This window comes from Muscardinus avellanarius (assembly GCF_963383645.1).
Source record: "Muscardinus avellanarius genome assembly, chromosome: 12".
NCBI lineage: Eukaryota > Metazoa > Chordata > Mammalia > Rodentia > Gliridae > Muscardinus > Muscardinus avellanarius.
This window is the reverse complement of record NC_137798.1, coordinates 103058717-103077435: the sequence shown is the minus strand read 5'-3', so window position 1 is coordinate 103077435 and position 18719 is coordinate 103058717. Positions and strand designations below refer to the sequence as shown.

The 18719-nt window shown below is 45.1% G+C and overlaps 1 protein-coding gene across 1 annotated transcript in view; it reads right to left on the bottom strand.

Annotated features, from left to right (window-relative positions):
• YY1 (YY1 transcription factor) overlaps positions 1 to 18719 on the bottom strand; it is a gene marked incomplete at both ends in the record, with an annotated part of 36601 nt that overhangs the window by 4740 nt on the left and 13142 nt on the right. Inside the window, one exon of the mRNA XM_080707550.1 lies at positions 10046 to 10208. Coding sequence (XP_080563676.1) covers positions 10046 to 10208 — 163 coding nt within the window. The remainder of the gene's footprint in view (positions 1 to 10045; positions 10209 to 18719) is intronic.

The window sequence follows — 18719 nt, the reverse complement described above, 5'->3', positions numbered from 1 at the left end:
TGGGAGATGGAGCTGTGGCCGCTCGCAAGCTCCACAGCACGCCTTCCATACGAGGTTCACTTTCCAAGAAAAGGAGGCTTGGACTGAAAATGTTATAAGACTAAAATCATACGCTACTGCTCAGAACCCCACCCCTCACCCAGAAGTGACTAGAATTAAGTTTCATTCACTGACTGATACTTTCAGATCCCAGAAACAATGAGGACAACAGCACAGGCATTTGGAACGAGACGGGATGGAATGTGTGACTTGGAGCTGACTTCTACTAGCTGCATGACCTTGAGCAAACTACACCGCTTCTCCACCTCGGTTTCTTATTCTGTAAACAATACGGCTCCCTGCTTCAGAGCTGTGAGGATCAAAAACGACACACGTTAAGGCTTGGGAAATGACAGTTATTGCCGCTGGCGATGTGTTAAACGGGCCTAGTTACAAATGCGTCCATCCCCAACCCCAACTTACTGAGAATTGAACTAAACTCTTCCTTGTAACTGCTAGGTAAGAGCTCCACCACAGAGCTCCACCGCCATCCCCTTTGACTGAGACACGCGCCATCAAGTTGCCAGGTTGGCCTCGGACTTGTCTTCCTGCTGCAGCCTACAGTGTAGCTGAGATTACAGGTGTGTGCCACCATGGCCAGCCAAAAAATGAGTTTGTCCTCAAAAAGTATTATGCTTAACAACTCAGAAGGTTTTGGTGTTCCAAACCACCCTTTGAGTTAAAGGACTGAGGACAGAATAAAACAAGTAGAAAGGCATCACTCAGCAGAGGCTTTCTGTTCCAGTAAAAGTGGAGAACGTGACACAACTGCTGGATTGATTATGTCGCCTTCTGGCATATGGGGAAGAACACTGGAAAAACTGGCCTTCAGAACTCAAGCTTGCAGAAGCTTCCTGGCACAGCTCCATCAGTGCACTGTGTAAAGCACGCACCTCAACTGACTCAGACTGCACAAGTCCCAGAGGCAAATTATCTGTGAAAACAAGCCTCACCCCTGCGAACAAGCTTCGTTAATATTGACTAGCACCATCAATTCAGACCCGTGCTGGCAGGACAAGGTCCTGGCCACTACAGCCATGGCCTGTTAGCACAATTCTTTTTCTGTGCAGAACATTTCTGTGTCTTAACATTCTAAGCTATTTTCATCTCTACTGTTTTTACATTAGGCCTGTTAAAGTCTGGGGGTTGGCAGTGATTGACACAACCTGGGGTTGGAACTATTCCTTATGCTCATTTCTAGATCACAGGTCTTTTTGTTGTTGGCTTGTTTCTTGTGTACTACTGGGAACTAAACCCAGTGGCACTCTCCCTCTAAGCTTGGGGACAGAACCCAGGGGCATTCTACCTCCAAGCAACACCCCCAGCCCTATTCTTTATCCTTTATTTTTATTTATTTACTTTGGTGGTGCTGGGGGTGGAACCCAGGGGCCTTCTACCTCTGGGCTATACTCCCAGACCTAGTTTATATTTTATTTGGAAACAGGGACTAAGTTGCTGAGAACCTCACTAAGTAGCTGAGGCTGGCTTCGAACCTGTGCCATCTTCCTGTCTCAGCCTCTCAAGTGTGGGGATTACAAGCGCGCACCGCCACGCCCGGCTCCTACTTTTTTTTAAACAGGGCTTCACTGAGTTGCAAAGGGCCCTCACTTAAATAGCTGAAGCTGTCTTTGAACCACGATCAGTCTCAACCTCCCAAATGCTAGGATTAAAAGCATGTGCCACCATGCCCGGTTCCCAGCCCTATTTTTTCTTTTTTCTTTTTTTTCAGGGTCTGGAACCCAGAAGCATTTGACCTCCGAGCTATACCCCCTGCCCAATTTTTTATTCTTTATTTTGAAACAGGGTCTCACTAAGCTGCAAAGGGCCTCACTAGGTAGCTGAGGCTAGTCACGAACTGGGATCCTCCTGAATGTTGGGATTACAAGCCTACACCACCATGCCTGGGGCTCAGATTTCCTTTTATTTTGGTAAAGTCTTATAAACTGTCCCAGGCTGACCTCAAACTTGGAATCCTCTTGCCTCAGCCTTCCCAACAGCTTGGATTACAGGCAAGTAGCACCATGTCTGGCTAAACCAGAAACTTTAAAAGGGCTAACTTTAGTTAATGATATACACACAAAAGTTATCAATTGAATCAGAAAACAGAAATTGGTAGACCACTGACCACCTTCACAAGTTTTTTTTTTTCTTTTTTTTTTTTGCGGGGTGGGGGGCGGCCTTAATAGGGACTGAACCCAGGAACATTCTATCTTAGAGTTACAACTCTAGCCCTGTTTTATTTGTTTTGAAACAGGGTCTCCCTAGGTTGATGAGAGTCTCACTACTTGCTGAGAGTGTCCTTGAACCTGTGGCCTTCCTGTCTCAGTCTCCCAAGTACTAGGAGCACAGGCACACACCATTACATCTGACTTTTTTCAAGTATTCAGCAGACAAGCCTCCCATAATTCCACCTCACTAAGGCTATACCTTAGGCTGGCTGAGAACCTGTGGTCCTCCTAAGTACTGGGATCATAAGCATGTACCACACATCATGCCTAGCTATAGTCATGACTTTCCAACCAAAGATCAAAGTCATGTGTGTGTGTGTGTGTGTGTGTGTGTGTGTGTGTGTGTGTGTGTGGTGATCCTGGAGATTGAGCCTCAGGGCACTGCACCTCTGAACTACACTCCCAGTCCTATTTTATATTTTTATTTGGAAACAGGGTCTCACTAAGGTGCTGAGAGCCTCACTAAGTAGCTACGGCTAGCTTTGAACCCATGCGATCCTTCTGTCTCAGCCTCCCAAGTACTGGGATTATAAGCGCACACCAAAACACCTGGCACCCAGCCCTGTATTTATTTTGAAACAGGTCTAAGTTGAGAAGGCCCTCACTAGGCAGCCCGGGCTGTCCTCAGACCTGCAATCCTGTCTGAGGCTCTCAAGCACTAGGACTACAGGCTCGTGCCACCATGCCTGGCATGAATATCATTTCGTATGCCTGCCCACTCACACATGGTATGCTAAGCAATCTGGATGGACTGTGGCAGGAGCCTGAGAGGCTTTGGTCAGTTCCAATTCTCGCCCAGCACCCCCTCACCCCAAGAAAGGAGTAAAGAACAGCTACCACCTTCCATAAGCTAAGAGCCCAGGGTCTGAATGCGGCTCCAAGTCACACAGCGAGGAGGACAGCAGACAAATTCTGTGCATCTTATTGGTGAAGAAGAGGTGTTGTGGCCCCAAGAACTGGCAACTCGGTGCTCTCGACCTGACTCGGAGTCCCAGGGGCCAATTCTGGGGCCTCCAGAAGAACCTAATCAATGGTGGCATCCTTTTGCAGAATGTGAAGACCTAGCAGAAAGGGTCCCCAGGCTCAAGCCCTCCTCCCCACTGCCACTGTCCAACGAGGATGAGGCACCCAGGCTAAGAGTCTGCAAGAGAACGCCACGCAGAATGACGTGAGTGAGCTCAGACTCCAGCCACTTGGTGCCCAAACCCTACACACCTGTGCTTCCTACAGCAAGAAGAGCAAGATGCCATCCTGCTCTAGACACAAAATGAACTCTAACAAGGAACATTATATTCACATCACAATTATACCAATGGTGCTTACACTGTGCTAGGTCACTTCTGGCTCTAGAAGTCCACCACGGTAGCTACAAGTACGAGGAGAAAGCTTTCCTAGAGTCAGGTCCATGAGTTCTATCTACTTATTGGTTCACTTATTTATTCATTCAATCATTTACTTATTTTTGTGGTCTGGGGATTAAACCTGGTGGCATTTTACCTCCGAGTTATATGCCCAGCCCAATCTTATTTTGAAAAAGGGTCTCACTAAGTTGCTGAAGCTGGTCTGGAATCTGTGATCCTCTGGTCTTAGCTCCCCAAGTACTGGGATTAGAGGCATGTGCCACCCCACCCAGCTTCTTTTGTGGTACTAGGGACTGAACCTAGGGGCGTTCTACCTCCAGGCTACATTACCAACCTTTTCTTGTTCTTTGTTTTTGAAAGAGGGCTCTCCCTAGGTTGCTGAGTCTTAGTACTTGCTGAGACTGTTTTCAAATCTGAGATATTCTCACCTCAGTCTCCTGAGTACTCAAGATTGCACGAGTGCACTACCACCCATAAATATTGTCCAAACTATGCTTCAGCTTCCATAGCCTTATTCCCCCAATCTTTTTCAGGGAGCTTCTACTGTCGTTTCTCTTTTCTTCCTTCTCATCCTCAGCCCTATTTATTTTAAACAGGAGCTTGCTAACATGCTCAGGCTGGTCTTGAACTTGTGATCCTGATTCGGCCTCTTAAGTACTGAGATTATAAAACATGTGCCACTGTGCCTAGCCAGGTTTCTTCCCACACCAACAAGCTTCTGTGATTTTCCTCAGGAAATTCTTTTTAATGCATGCTGGGAAAGCCCCCTACCACTGGGCTACTCCCCAGTGACTCCTACCTGAGAATATGCCCACAGCTGGACAACTTCCTTCTCCACTGTTTTGTGGCCAGCCGCACTACTGTCCTCTTCAACTTCTGTTGCTCACACTCATTTTGCTGTGCTATGCCCTCAAGTAACCTCCTTACAAGTGTCCGCAACATAAAAGGAACCCTAGCACTTTGTAATCCTAGTACTTGGGAGGTTATAAAAGATCGCAGGTTTGAGGACAGCCTCAGCAACTTAGTGGGACCCTGTTTCAAAATAAAAGAATAAACTAGGGCTAGGGGTAAAGCTCAGAGGTAGATGGCCCCTGGGTTCCATCCCCAGTACAACCAAGGTGTGTGTGTGTGTGTGTGTGTGTGGGGGGGTGTGATAAATCTTTAGGTCCCTAAAACTATATTCTTTTGCCTTGTATTTGATTGGTAGCTTTGCTGGATAGAGAATTCTATGTTTAGCTGGGCACTGTAGCACACACCTGCAATCCCCATCGCTTAGGAGGCTAAGGCAGTAGGACCCCAAATCCCAGGGCAGCCCGGGCAACATAGCAAGATCCACCTCAAAAATAAAAACAAGCCAGGATCGATGGCACATATCTGTAAGTCCAGTACTCTGGGAGGCCGAGGCAGGAGGATTCAAGACCAGCCTCAAAAATGTAATAAGACAGCCAGGCATGGTGGTCCACGCTTGTCACCCCAGTGCTTGGGAGGCTGAGACAGGGGGATTGCGCAGGTCCCAAGCCAGCCTCAGCTACTTAGTGAGGCTCAGCAACTTGGTGAGGCCCTGTTGTTGGTTTGGTACTGGGGTTCCTGGAAGCACTTCTGCCTCCGGGCTACACTTCCAGACCTATTTTTTACATTTTTATTTGGAAACAGGGTCTCCTAAGCCAGCACATGCCGCTGGCTTCGAACCTGCGCGATCCTCCTGTCTCTGCCTCCCAAGCGCGGGGATTACAAGTGTGCGCCACCACGCCCGGCTGAGACCCTGTTTTCAAAATAGGCCTGGGAGTGTAGAAAGCCCCTGGGTTCCATTCCAGTACCAGAAAAAAAAAAAAAAAAAAAAAAAAAAAAAAAAAAAAAAAAAAAGAAAAAGAAAAAGAAAAAGAGAAAAAGAAAAGAAAAGAAAAGAAAAAAGCCAGGCATGCTGGTGGCGCACACTTGTAATTTCAGATGGTTCTCTGAGAGCCTCAGCTACTTAAGTGAGGCCCTGTTTCAAAATAAAGAATAAAGCTGGGCGTGGTGGTACATGCTTGTAATCCCTGCGCTTGGGAGGCTGAGACAGGAGGATCGCACAGGTTAGAAGCCAGCCGCGCGCTGGCTTAAGAGACTCTGTTTCCAAATAAAATGTAAAATAGCCTGGGAGTGTAGCCCAGAGATTTCATCCCCAGTACCACCACAAAACAAACAACAAACAAAAAAATAAAGAAAGAATAAAAATTAGGGCCCTGGGAATAGCTAGGAGGTAAAATGCCCCTACATTCAATTCCTAGTACTACATTACATGGCTCAGAAATAAACAACAAAGCGAACTGCTTATGGGCTAGGCATGCAGCTCAGTGGTAAAGCACTTGCCCACCATGTGCAAGGACCTGGGTTTGATCCCCAGCACTGCAAAAAAAGGGGAATGATTTCTAAGTTTATAGTACTTGTTTCTCTTAAAATGCCATCTTATTAGGTGAGCATGGTAAAGCACATCTGTTTCCCCCAAATGGTACCAATACCTGTTAATTTAGGGAGACTGTTTCAAAATAAAAGTTGTAAATGGCTGGGGAGTGCAGCTCTATGGCAGAATGTTTCTAGAGTTCAAGCCCTAGTATAACCCACCCACATACAAAACCCCAACAAAGCATCGCTTTTATTCAATTCTGAAGTGTACCTGCAATCCCCGTACTTGGTAGTCTGAGACAGGAAGACTGCAGATTCACAGCCAGTCTCAGCTACTTAGTGAGACCCTGTTTCAAAATAAAGAATAAAATAGAGGTCTGAGGGTATATTTTGGAGGTTGAATGACCATGGGTTCAATTCCCAGCACTAATAAATAAATAAGTAAATAAATAAATAAATGAGCCGGGCGTGGTGCATGCTTGTAATCCCCGCATTCAGGAGGCTGAGACAGAAAGGATCACAGCAGCCTTACCTACTACTTAGGCCCTTTGCAACATAGTGAGACCCGGTTTCAAAATAAAGAATAAAAAATAGGACTGGGGGGTGTAGCTCAAAGGTAGAATGCCCCTGGGTTCCATCCCCAGCACTGTAAATAAAATTAAATAAAATAAAATATAGGGCTGGGAGTATAGCTCAGAGGTAGACGGCTCCTGGTTTCAATCCCCAGTACCACTAAAACAGGCAAACAAAAAAACCAACAAAAACATTGCTTTACTGTCTTCTTATGTGGTACTAGGAACTGTCTTCAAATCACCTACTAGAATCATGTCATTTACGTCTACCGTGATCCTCCTGTCTCAGCCACCCAAGTACATGTGCTACTATCATACCCAGCTAGCACCTTCTTTTTTTTTTCTAGTGGTACCGAGGATAAAACTCAGGTGAGCCAAACCTCTGAGCTACACACTCAGGTCTCACCAGGCTTGGTGGCGCAGCCTTGAAATCCCAGCATTTGGAAGGCTGAGACGGGAGAATCATGATTCACAGACGGTCTCAGCAACTTAGAGAGGCCCTTCTCAATGAGACCCTGTTTCAAAAATAAGTAATAGCCAGGCGTGGTGGTGCATGCTTGTAATCCCCGCACTTGGAAGGCTGAGACAGGAGGCTTGCACAGGCTCGAAGCCAGCCTCAGCTACTTAGGCTCTCAGCAACTTAGTGAGACCCGTTTCGAAATAAAATATAAAATAGGTCTGGGAGTACAGCCTGGAGGTAGAAAGTATAAAATAGGTCTGGAGTATAGCCCTGAAGTAGGAAGCCTCTGGGTTCCACTCCCAGTACCACACAAAAAAATAAAAAAAAAATAAAAATAAATAAAAAAATAAAAAACAGCATGGTGGCACATGCTTGTAATCCCTGCACTTGGGAGGTCGAGACAGGAGGATCACACAGGTTCAAAGCCAGCCTGGGCTACTTAGAGAGGCTCTCAGCAACTTAGCGAGACCCTGTTTCCAAATAAAATATAAAATAGGTCTGGGGAGTCTAGCCCAGAGGTAGAAAGCCCCCGGGTTCTACCCCCGGTACCACCACCACCACCAAAAATAAATAAATAGGACTGGGGTATGTATAGTTCAGAGGTACAAAACAAAACAAAAACCATCACCACCATTATCACCACCATTATCACCACCACCACCACCAACAAAACCAAAAACCAGAGTCTCACTAAGTTTTGGAGGGCCTTGCTAAATTGCTAAGGCTGGCCATGAACTTGTAATCCTCCAGTCTCTAACTCCCAAGTACTAGGATTAAACAGTGTGCCACCACGGCAGGTGAGACCGTTTTAAATAAATAAAAGTGTGTAGCTCAGAGGTTTGATTCACTTGAGTTTTATCCCCAGCCCTTTCTTTACTATTAAAAAATCTCCAGTAGCCAGGGGTGGTGGGCGTGCTGTACTCCCAGTACCTGGGAGGCCGAGACAAGACGACTGCAGGTTTGTGGCCAGCCTCAGCTACTTAGTGAAACCCTGTTTCAAAATAAAGAAAAAGCCAGGCATGATTTGTGGCCAGCCTCAGCTACTTAGTGAGACCCTGTTTCAAAATAAAGGATAAAAATTGGGCTGGGGGGCGTAGTTTGAAGGTAGACTACCCTGGGTTCCACCCCCAGTACGGGGGCAGGGGACAAAAACAAAAACAAAAACAAAAAAACGGAAGGAAGCTTCAGTAAGCCAGGCTGGTGGGAAAAGCCTATAATCTCGGTACTTGTGAGATAGGAGGATGCTAGGTTGGCAGATAGCCCCCGCAACTTAGTGAGACCCTGTTTCAAAATAAATAAAATAAGGCTGGAGGTAAACTGCCTCTGGTCTTAATCCCCAGTACCACTGGAAAAAGAGAAAAAGAAAAAATAATAACTTTTGGCTGCCAATGAACACTAAAAAGCCCACCCATTTTACTATTCACAGACCTTAATTATCTAAATAACTGTGTGTGTGAGAGAGAGGCAGACAGGATTGAATCCAGGGCACTCTAACCCTGAGCTATTGTATTTATTTATTTGTTTGTTTTTTCCTAATGTTTGTGTTTGGAAACAGGGTCTCACTAGGTTGCTGAGAGTCTAGCTATTGTTTGTGAAGCTGGTCTTGAACCTGGAATCCTCCTGCTTCAGCCTACAAGTATTGGATTATAGGTGTGGTGGCCACACAGCCAAATTTCCAAAACTCTCTAATCATTTCCTTTAAGCACCCTAATTCCCAGGCAAGACCATATACTGAGTATTTACTTTTCTATACCCCCTGTCAGCAGGGAGGGTCCACCATGGAAAACCTTCATTTCTGCCTATCAAAACTCTGACTCTGGAGGCCACAATCATGTTACCCTTCACAAAACTTTGACTTCTCTGTTCAAGTATCCTCACTAGATTCTGAGCACCTAAGAACTGACAACATTGAACACTGGCACAGTACTTGGCGCAATCGGCCCAAAGAGTATAACCCTTCTGTTAACTGTATGCCCTAGAGATCCAATTATCACTCGTAGTTTTGTGGGAGAAAAGGGCAGTTAATATTTGATTCAAATAAATTTATTTTATTAAAATATATTCATAAAAGCAGAATACAATGGGGACTTAACCTAGGGGCTGCTTACCACTGGGCCCCTGGTTTATTAGAATTTTACAACTCTGTGCATTATTTTTCCCATGTTCACAGTTATGGAAAGTAAAATAATAAAAAGTAGCGAAGGCTTCTATAGCAATCCATCCCATTTTAGGCAAAGCCTATGCATCCAGTGGGTGGGTATGGATCTTCTGGATCATCTTTTTTTTTTTTTTTTGCAGTATTGGGGATGGAACTCAGGGACATTCTACCTCTGAGCAACAACCCTGACCCTATTATTCTTTATTTTGAAACAGGGTCTCACTGAGCTGTGAAAGGCCTAAGTAGCTGCGGCTGGCATCGAACTTGAGCAATCCTCCTGTCCCCCCAAATGCTGGGATTACAAGCTTGCGCCAACACACCCGGCTTGGTCCCTTGGGCAGTCAAAAGGGTCCTGGCCATAAATATTGGCTCTCTTCCTGTCACACCAGCTTCAACCAAAAAAGCACTGGGGGCTTATTAGCTAATGGCACATTGAAATAGAAAGGGATGGGAGCCCTTCCCAGGGTCAGCTGGACCCAGGCCCACCACAGCGGTCCAGCCCGACACACCCAATTGTACAGTGTGTGTGCAATGAGGCCAGCAGGCAGAACAGGACACCCATCTCAAGACAATGTGCATAACTGTATTTATTTCCAAGCAATGCATTATAATTAAAGAGTATTTGCCTTATCTTATTGTCTGCAAGAATCTAAAATGCTGCCACTCACATGAATAGCTCTATTATTACTAAAAATGAAACGGATGTACTTATTTCCAGACATTTCCCTGGAGAAAAAATATAAACCACTATTGTGACTTGGGGCAGTAAAAAAAACAAAAAAACAAAAAACCACAGCTGGCAAGACTTAAGCTCTTTCTATAATGGAAAAAGTTCTATAACTTACCTAGCAAATTCTGCCAGTTGTTTGGGATCTGATAGGTCAATGCCAGGTATTCCCCCAGGAGGGAGTTTCTTTCCTGTCATGTACTCTGAATAATCAGGAGGCGAATTCTCTCCGATGATCTGTTCTTCAACCACCGTCTCATGGTCAATATCTTTTTTTTCATCTGAAACACATTGTGAAATTGATTATCTTAGCTGAACAAATATATTTCTAAAAGTATTGAAAACAGCTTTCACTAGCACCTTCTTTACACGTGTGAGTGTGGTACTAGGGAGTCAACCAGGGGCATTCTACTGCTGAACTACACCCCCAACCTTAAAAAAGTTTTTTTCTTAATTAGCCAAGCATGGTGGCACATGTCTGTAATTCCAGTAGTTGGAAGGCTGAGACAGTAGAATCACAAAGTCAAGACCAACCTCAGCAACGTTGTGAGACCCTGTTTCAAAATAAAACAGGGCTAGGCCGGGCATGGTGGTGCATGCTTGAAATCCCAGCATCTGGGAGGTTGAGACCTGAGGACTGTAGCTTGGAGACGGCACCAGCTAATTAGTGAGGCCCTCTACAACTTAGTAAGACCCTGTTTCAAATAAAGAATAAAAACAGGGCAGGGTGAAAGCCGGGCGTGGTGGAACACGCTTGTAATCCCAGCATTCGGGAGGCTGAGACTGGAGGATTGCGGTTCCCAGACAGCCTCAGCTACTACTTAATGAGGCCCTCTGGAACTTAGTGAGACCCTGTTTCAAAATAAAGAATGAAAAATAGGGCAGGGGGTGTAGCTTGGAGGTCAAATGCCTCTGGATTCTATCCCCAGACCTGCAAAAATAAACAAAACTAAAAACCAAAACAAACAAAAAAAACAGGGCAGGGGGTGTAGCTTGGAGATCGAATGACGCAGGGTTCCATCCCAGACCCCAAATAAATAAATAAATAAATAAATAAATAAAATTGGGCTAGGGGTGTAGCTTAGAGGTAAAATGCCCCTGGGTTCAATCCCCAGTAGAAACACAATTTTTTTCCTGGCTGAAACAAGATTTTACTAAGTTGCTGAGGCTGTCCTTGAACCTGTGATCCTCCCATCTCAGTCTCCCAAACACTGGGATTAGAAGCATGCACAGTCTTCTACTGCTTTGTGTGTGGGAAGGAAAAGGATACCTGAAATTGAACCCGGGGGCACTGTACCTCTTAGCTACACTCCTGGTCCCATTCATTGTTTAGTTTCAAACAGGGCCCCACTCAGTTTTTACAGCTGGCCTCCGCCTTGGAATTACCAAGTTTCAGCCTCCCGAGTACTAGGTTTACAAGCCTGTGCCACCCCACTTGCCCCCCCCCCCACTTCCTTTCTTCAGCCCTGGAGATGGAATCCAGGGCCTCACTCATGCTAGGCAAGGGCTCTACCACTGAGCTACAGCCCAGCCTCCTCCTTCAATGCTTGAAGCAGCAAACAGCTGTTCCATAATTGTTAATGCTGAAATTTCTGATTCTCTTCTGTTTCACAAATAGCAGGCACCTCCATAGCATTCTCTAAGTTGGCTTGCTTGATTAGTATTTTATATTATCTCCCCACCCGTGTTAAAATAACCAAACCTCACACCAAAATCACCAAAATCAAAACCTTACAAATGATGCTACTACCAAAACCACACATAACTCTAGTATCAGAGAAAACTAAGGTATGAAAAGAGAACGAGGGTCACTGAGACTCTAGTAGCCATTATTGAGGTCAATCGCTCTTAGCAATAAAGTACAGACTACAATTTTAAACTTCAAATGTCTCTACTTCCACCATTTTTCATTCTAGAAAACAAATTATAAGAAACCAGAGAATTGGTGACAACTACTGAATGTTTATTTGTAGGCACTGTCTTAAAAACCGCACATATCCTATAAAGTAGATAAATTATCAACATATTTTATAGAGGAGAAAGCTGAAGAACAGAGAGGTTGAATACTGTGCTCATGGTCAACTATCCTGGGTAGATGTGAATTCATGAGATCTCACCCAGAGACCTGAGTGCGTATCTTTTTAAGCCTGGATGTCTCTTGCTAGGAAATAACACCAGAGGCAACATATCCAAGGGTAACACTCAAGATGAAGTTACTCAAGGGTAACTTCATCTGTGGATGAAGGGCCTAGGAAAAAAAGAGCCAGATTTATTAAAAGGACAGGAAGCCAGGTGTGGCGGCGTACACTCTTGTAATCCCAGTACTTGGGAGGCTTTGACAGGAAGATGGCAGGTTTGAGACCAGCCTCAGCAATTTAAACCCAAAGGACAGGAAGCAGGACACAGTGGTGCATGCCTATAATCCCAGCTACTCTGAAGTTTGAGACAGGAGGATCACAAGTTTGAGGCTAGCCTGGACAACTTACTAAAACCTCACCCCCCAAAAAATCATTTTTATTTATTTATTTATTTTTGGTGGTACTAGGGGTGGAACCCAGAGGCTTTCTACCTCCGGGCTATACTCCCAGACCAATTTTATATTTTATTTGGAAACAGGGTCTCACTAAGTAGCTGAGGCTGGCTTCGAACTCGTGCGATCCTCCTGTCTCAGCCTCCCAAGCGCAGGGATTACAAGCGTGCGCCACCACGCCCGACTCAAAAAATTATTTTTAAAGACTGAGGAGAGTTCAGAGGTATTGAGCACTTGCCTAGTAATGCCCTTGCTTCAATCCTCAGTAAGGAGAGAGCGAGAGCAAAAAGAGGAGAAAGAGAAAAAGAGAGAAAGGAGGAGGAAGAGACATTAGCAATTATAAGGTAAAAGCTGGGACTTCCCACCATACCCATGCTCGTATTCCACTTCCTTTCTTAGGCCTGCCTGCCTGCCCTTAATACCTTTCCACCCCCCAACCTCTCTAACCTAGGCTTAACTGCCATCACATCGCTTTTAATTGGTACAGAAACACAGATCAGATGGGCAGGGAAGCTACTTTACTGACATTTTACATTTTTACTACAAGAATGACAGCAAAGCTTGGCATGTGCCTATAACCCTAACTATTTGGGAGGCTGACACAGGTTCAAGACCAGCCTGGGCAACTTAGTATGGAAACTCTGCCTCAAAATTAAAACGGAGTGAAAGGAAGAAAAAGAACAAAGAGAGCTACCCTGAAGAAGTTACCAATAAAGGTGCTTTAAACCGTTCTAGCTGCAACAACAATACCACAGATGGAATGGCTTCTACAACATTTACTCCCCAGTGTGAAAGCTGGAAGCGCAAGATCAGGTGCCAGCCCGGTTTTCTTGCTGATGGCCCCATTCCCTGGCTTACAGATGCTGTCCTCACACTGCATCCGAGAGGACTGGAAAGCTCTCTGGAGTCTTTCCTAAGGACAGTAATACCATTTGCCAGGACTCTTCCCCCAAAAGAGATCCCCTCCCATCCTATCACAGAGAGCTAGGATTCCAATTCATAAACCTGGGGGTGTGGGGGGAACCACACACTTAGTACACTGCAAAGGGCATGTCTCAGCCCGGCTGGTGGGGTACACCTGTAATCCAAGAGCTTGGGAGACTGAGACAGGAGAATCGCATAGGTTTGAAGCCAGCCTCAGCTACTCAGGCTCTCACCAATGTAGTGAGACCCTGTTTCCAAATAAAGTATTAAAAAATAGGTCTGGGAGTATAGCCCAGAGGTAGAAAATCCCCTGGGTTCCACCCCCAGTACTACAAAGGGCATGTCTCTAGCGTGCAAAACTCAAGGCATAAAGGGTCTCCTAAGGCACCTGGCATTATTCTGGGTAGCAGGAACCACAGCCAGAAACAAGACAGTCGCTGCTTGTATGTGGCCTACACTCTGCTGGCGGAAGTCAAATAAGAAAACACTTCCTGAGGCTCGGTTCTTACTTCAACACTCAAGAATATCAAGAACCAGATGAGGCAGACATGACGGTTCACGCCTGTAATCCCGTAATCCCAGTTCTTGGGAGACCCTGTTTCCAAATAAAAATACAAAATAGGTCTGGGAGTGTGGCCTGGACTGTCACCAGCACAATTAAGATGTAGAACAAGCCGGGCATGGTGGCGCACGCTTGTAACCCCCGCGGTTGGGAGGCTGAGACAGGAGGATCACACGAGTTCGAAGCCAGCCTCAGCTACTTAGTGAGGCTCTCAGCAACTTAGTGAGACCCTGTTTCCAAATAAAATAGAAAATAGGTCTGGGAGTATAGCCCGGAGGTAGAAAGCCTCTGGGTTCCACCCCCAGTACCACAAAAAAAGAACAAAAACACACAGTGTAGGTGCATTTCACAGTGGTAAGGCAGTTGCCTAAACATGCATGAGCCCTGGGTTCCATCCCCAGAACCACGCAAACCATGGGGGGGGGGGGGATTAGAACATACACACAAAAAATGAATAAAGCCTACAATAGAGGATAGCTCTCTGACTGTTACCAGGGTTTGGCACGTGTACCAATGGGTCAAATTGGCTGTATGTGCCAAACCCTGCCAGAGCCCAGCCTGCCATCTGCCTTCTTCCTCCCTCCATTCCCCATGGCTTCCTCCCCACTCCCCCTTAAACAGGGTCTTGCTAAGTTGCTGAGGGCCTCACTAAATTGCCTAGGCTGGTATCAAACCTGCAATCCAGTCTCAGCTTCCCAAATACTGGGATTATAAGCATATGTCACCACACCTAGCTCCTATTCTTTTTTATAAAGTTTGGTTAATATGCAAGAACACAACACTTACCCATTTATATACAGCTCGGTGGCATTATACATTCACAATACTGCACAATCATTACTGCAGTCTATGCACAAAAATATTTTGTCCCCAACAAAAAATATACCCATTAAACAAAACAACTTCTTCCCTCTAGCCCGTCCCTGCTGACCTCTATTCCACTTTCTGTTCGTATAAATTTGCCTATTCTGGGCACTCATCTAAGTAGATGTATACAACATTTACTTTATTTTACTAACCAATGTCTTCATGTTCTAGCCATTGTGGCAAATATCAAAATTTTCCCTTTTTTTGTGTGTGGTACTAGAGGTGGAACCCAGGGGTCTTCTACCTCCAGGCTATACCCTCAGCCCTATTTTTATTTGGCAACAGGGTCTCATTAAGTTGCTGAGGCTGACTTTGAACCTGCGATCCCTCTGTCTCAGCCTCAGTACTGGGAATACAGGTGTGCGCCACCATGCACAGCTTCAAAAATTCCTTCTTTTCAGTGCTGAATGATATTTCTGGGTGTATAAATCACATTCTATTTACCCATTCATCTGCTTATGAACATTTAGGTTGTGTCCTTTTAGGTACTGTGGATATTGCTATGATGTGCCTTGAGGTGCAAATACGGCTACCTTTTCTCTGCAATATGGCAGTCGAACCTGGGACATTCTACCTTCGAGCTACACCCCCAGCCCAATTTTTTATTCTTTACTTTGAAACAGGGCCTAAGTTGCTGAGGCTGGCCATGAACCTACAATCCTCTTGTCTCAGGCTCCCAAGTACTGGGATTACAAGTGTGGATCACCATGCCTGCTGACTATTTTTTGTAAACAAATTTTATTGGAACACAGCCCTGCTCATCTGTTTATGGATGGTCTGTGGTTTTACTGATAAAAGGGCAGGTACTGGGGGTTGAATCTCAGAAATTCTACCTCTGAACCAAACCCCCAGCCCGGTATCATTTTATCTTATTGCAGGTCTAGGGATGAAAGCCGGGGCATTCGACGTCCGAGCTACACCCCCTGCCCAATTTTTTATTCTTTATTTTGAAACCGGGTCTCACTGAGTTGCAAAGGGCCTCACTGAGTAGCTGAGGCTGTCCACGAACCGCTATCCTCAGGTCTCAGCCTCCCAAATGCTGGGATCACAAGTGTGCACCACCACGCCTGGCTTCTTATTTTTTAGTTTGAAACAAGGTCTCTTTAGGTTGCTGAAGAATCTCGCTATGTGAAGCTATGCCCCGCAGGTTTATTCTTTTATTCTGAAAGAGGATCTCACTAAGCTGCAGAGGGCTTCACTAAGTACCTGAAGCTTGCTGTGAACCTGTGGTTCCTCCTGTCTCAGCCTCCCAAGTACAGGGATTATGAGCATGAGTCATCATTACAGGATTTTATATTTATCTATTTATCGATCGATCTATTTACTTTTGTGGTACTGGGGGTGGAACCGAGGGGCTTTCTACCTCCAGGATACACTCCTAGCCCAATTTTTTTATTCTTTATTTTGAAACAGGGTCTCACTAGGTTGCTGAGAGCTGGCTTTGAACCTGCACGATCCTCCTGTCTGACCCCCCCCCCCAAATGCTGGAATTACAAGCATGAGCTCCAACGCTTGGCTCAGGCTTTTATTTTTAATAATTTATTTAGTTTTGTGATACTGGGGATGGAACCGAGGGGCATCCTACTTCCAAGCTACACCTGCAGCATCTGGGAGGATCAGGTGCGTGGACAGCCTCAGCTACTTAGTGGGGCCCTTTGCAACTCAGCGCGACCTGTTTAAAGAATAAAAAATAGGGCTGGGAGTGTCACTCGGAAGCAGAATGCCCCTGGGTTCCATTCCCCAGTAGGAGAGAGAGGGAGAGGGACAGAGAGAAAGAGGGAGGGAGGGGGGGGAGAGAGTGAGTTAGTTATTGAATAAATACAAAGAGAAGGGCTGAGAAGCAGGATCTGGACAACTCCAATACTGAGAAAACGAGGAAGGCTTTCCAAAGGGGACAGAGATGTACTTAGAGAAAGGGAGTCAACTAGGGCTATTATCTAATGACAATTATACCGGCTGACATGCCAAGTAGACCTGCTATAGTGAAAAGTGTTCCAGGAATAAACAGTCAAAGACTACGCGGTTGGTTTCTGACTATCATACACCTATACTTTTTTTTTTAACTCTTTGGTACTGAGGATTGAACCCAAGGGCATGCTAGCTCTGAAACAGGTCTCACTAAGTTTCTGATGGACTCACAAAATTGCTGAGGCTGGTCTCAAACCTGTGACCCTCCTCCTGCAGCCTCCCAAGTATGAGATTACAGGCATGTGAGCCCGCTCACACTTATACTTTTCAGTGATATCAGTAGTCTTGCTACAAAAATCCTTTGTTTAGCCATGGTGGTGTGGAGGGGTTTAAGTGGGCACACAGTTTTAATTCCAGTATCGGGGGGGGGGGGGGGCTAAGACAGGAGGATCACAGGTTCGTAGCCAGCCACGGAGGCAGAATAGAATGTACCCCTGGGTTTCATCCCCAGTACCACACACAAAAGAACTTTGCTGATCTAAGCTTGAAACAGATGTCATGATTATATGTTTATATGTATTTAAGCTTTATACTATCACATTTATGTTGTTTCTTAGTAAAGAGTATATTCCACATAAGCATTAATTTGAAAAACTTGAAGATCAGTATATAGAATACTTATGATTCTTTTCAAAGTTTCAACAAGATGTAAGAAAAGTAACATTTATATAGAAAAAATCTAATTGTAAAGACTGAAGAAAAAAAAAAAAGCAGTAACAAAAGATACCCCCATCCCCATTTTGTTTTTATTTTGAAACAGGGTCTCACTAAAGGGCTGCTGTCTCGAACCTGTGATCCTGTTTCAACCTCCTAAATTCTAGGATTACAGGTATGTGCCAGCACACCCAAAAGATACTAGATTCTGTGGCCAGAAGAAAGAGCGACTGCTTCAAACATGAAAAACAAAAGATCAGATAATGTAAACGTTCACTATCATTTGGTCATTTTATCTATTTGTGTTTGGGGGGGCCTAGGGATTAAATTTAGGGGCATTCTACCTCCAAGCTACACTCCCAGACCTATTTGGTTTTTTATTTAGGAAAAGGGTCTTGCTAGTTGCTGACAGCCTCAATAAGCTGCTGAGCCTGACTTCAAGCTTGCACTCTTCCTTGCCTCGGTCTCCCAAGAACTGGGCTTACAGGAGTCCACCATCACATCCGGCTTACACTTTATCTTATTTTTGCAAAAGAAACTCTTTAACCAGACATGAGAGTGCACTCCTACAATCCCAATAACTGAGGAGACTGAGGCAAGAGAATCAAAATTTCGAGGCCAGTCTGGGCAGCTTATTAGCAAGACCCTACCTCAAAAATGAAAAAATAATTAAGCCGGGCGTGGTGGCGCACGCTTGTAATCCCTGCGCTTGGGAGACTGAGACAGGAGGATCAAACGGGTTCGAAGCCAGCCTCAGCTACTTAGTAGGCTCTCAGCAACTTAGTGAGACCCTGTTTCCAAATAAAATATAAAAAAAGGTGTGGGAGTATAGCCCGGAGGTAGAAAGCCTCTGGGTTCCACCCCCAATACCACCCAAAAAGTAAATAAATAAACAAATAAATAAAATAATAATTTTTAAAAGAAGTCTTTAAGCTGGGTGTTTTAAAGCACATGCTTGTAATCCCAGCATTTGGGAGGCTGAGACCAGAGGATCGCAGTTGGTGGACAGCCTCAGCTACTTAGTGAGGCCCTTCACAACTTAGTGAAACCCTGTTTTAAAAGAAAGAATAAAAAACAGGGCAGGGGGTATAGCTTGGAAGTTGAATGCCCATGGGTTCCACCTCCAGACCCGCAAAATAAATAAACTAAGAAAATAAAACTTTTTTGGTACTGGAGATTGAACGCAGGGGCATTATACCTCTAAGCTACACCCACAATTGCTGGACACCTTGCTAAACGGCTGAATCTGTCCTTAAACGGTTGATCCTCCCAAGTACTAGAATTACA